General features: G+C 31.3%; 1 protein-coding gene across 1 annotated transcript in view; it reads right to left on the bottom strand.

Moving 5' to 3' along the window:
* LOC122534458 (5-hydroxytryptamine receptor 1-like) overlaps window positions 1-2,245 on the bottom strand; it is a 46,423-nt gene that overhangs the window by 16,051 nt on the left and 28,127 nt on the right. Inside the window, exon 3 of the mRNA XM_043665097.1 lies at window positions 263-479. Coding sequence (XP_043521032.1) covers window positions 263-479 — 217 coding nt within the window. The remainder of the gene's footprint in view (window positions 1-262; window positions 480-2,245) is intronic.

Genomic DNA, 2,245 nt, shown 5'->3' with positions numbered 1-2,245 from the left:
AAAATTCTTTCTTCTCCTGTTTTTGTAAATTACTTCATAAAAAAAAAAAAAAAAAAAAAAATTTCAAGTGTCATTTCTCGCGAAATTGAAAAGTCAACGAAGCGCTCTAGAGTTACTTTAAAAGATACATAATTCGTAAAAAAATTCTAAATTTTCGAAATTAGGGAGCGACGAATCGTAGAGGGGAGGTGAGAGATGATTTCATGGCGATGGGTGTTATCGAGTGAATGTAACGGGTCAGTGTACCTGATAATACACTAACCTCCCGGCGGTGGGCCCTGCGGGCCACCCAGCCATCCGGAGGACCAACCTGCTGTTCCTCCTATATTCTGCTGCTGCTTCGCCAGCAGTCTCACTGTCAACGCGTACGTAAGCAGCATCACGCCCAACGGTATGTAAAAGCAGATTATGCTGCCGATCAGCTTGTACAGAGGGTCTGGTATTTGGCAGGCACCGTCCACCAGCACCGACTCGTCCTCCTGAAACATGGTCCATACAGGATTATGCGCTTGATAGTTAACGTTTGAATGCACACAAGGGTGGTTAGAGTCAGCACTCGATCGTTAGGAATGCCTCTGTCCTTTTCGAAAAACGTATAAGAGAATGAACGAATTTTTCTAACGAACGAACCTCTGCCTGGAATGCGACAGTGATGATTTTTTTTTTTTTTTTTCGTAGCTGGTGGAATTTCAGAGATTCTCTGTTTAGTTAATTTAATCATTCTGCATAGAAAATACATAGATTTCTTTTTTTTTTTTTTTTTTTTTTTTTTTTGATAGAGAGATCTGTTTGATTTTTAATTGCAAATTTAAGAAGTGTAAAATGTTAAATGTTTGAAACAGTGGAGGCGATCTCGAAATCGTACTAACTACAAAAAAATTATCACTTGTAATATAATTGTTATAATGATAAGCGTTTACATTGGATAACATCTGTTGATGAAATTTTTTTCACGGAGATACTAATTCTTAGGAACGTGAAAATTGAACAATCGGAAGATTGTTCGTTTCTCCGCGTTAACTTTAACTGTCAAACCCAACTTCGTGTTTCGTATTTCTGTCTCGAAAGTTCATAGGTTAGAAAAGAATTGCAGCAAGGAGGACGCGTTAATGAGAGAAATCAGAAGATTCCGGGGAATTTTATTTCATTTGAAGGGCAGAACTGGGAAGGAGAAGCTTCGCCGTCGTGATTTTTATTAGAATTCTCGTTTATTAAACCGCGACCGAGGAAACAGGATTACAACGAGCACTCTGTTTACTCGTACTCTACTCTATTTTTGTCAGTCATGCGTACCTTAATAATCCACGAATTCAAATTTGTATTTTTTTTTTTTTTTTTCTATTGAAAAATTAGCTTAATTGATTATTACGCCATGTTTAGAGAAACAATTTCATTCTCAATAAATTCATGTTTTCGAGAATATTAACCTCGAAAAATGAAACCTCGGAGAAAAAAATAATTGCTTATACATGCGAAATTTTATAGAGAATATTACATTTCGAATGCTTTGTAATCGATTTTTGTTATTTTTATAATATTTCACAGGTTAGAAGTTTTATAATTATTTCTTCATTCATTCATTATCATTCCAGTAATTATAATCTGTATTAGAATTCTGTCATTCTGATATAAATTTATGTTTGTGATTTTTCTCTTATTTTGAAGGCACGATCTAAATACGTAACAATTATATAACGGCAATAATATAATAATAATAATAATAATACAATACAATCGTCATTAAAATAAATAACATTGATACAATACATTTGCCAACCTAATCTCAATTATTTATCAAACACAATAAATATAACGCGACGAAATATAAAGTAGTTACGCAGATATATCTGTATTAATGTTGCATAATATATTCTAATATAATAAAATCGTCATTAAAATAAATAACGTTGATACAATACCAATAATCCGAATTATTTATCAAACACATTAAATATAACGCGACAAAACATAAAGTAGTCACGCAGATATATTTGTATTAATATATTATGCATAATATATTCTAATATAATAATAATATAATACAATCGTTATTAAAATAAATAACGTTGATACAATACATCCTAATCCCAATTATTTATCAAACAAAACAAATGTATGCATAATATATTCTAATATATATATTATTATATATAATATATTCTAATATAATAATAATATAATACAATCGTCATTAAAATAAATAACGTTGATACAATACATCCTAATCCCAATTATTTATCAAACA

This window comes from Frieseomelitta varia, unplaced genomic scaffold (genome assembly GCF_011392965.1).
Source record: "Frieseomelitta varia isolate USP_RPSP 00005682 unplaced genomic scaffold, Fvar_1.2 scaffold_6, whole genome shotgun sequence".
NCBI lineage: Eukaryota > Metazoa > Arthropoda > Insecta > Hymenoptera > Apidae > Frieseomelitta > Frieseomelitta varia.
Note: the sequence above shows the minus strand (reverse complement) of the source record. Positions and strands in the feature narration are given on the sequence as shown.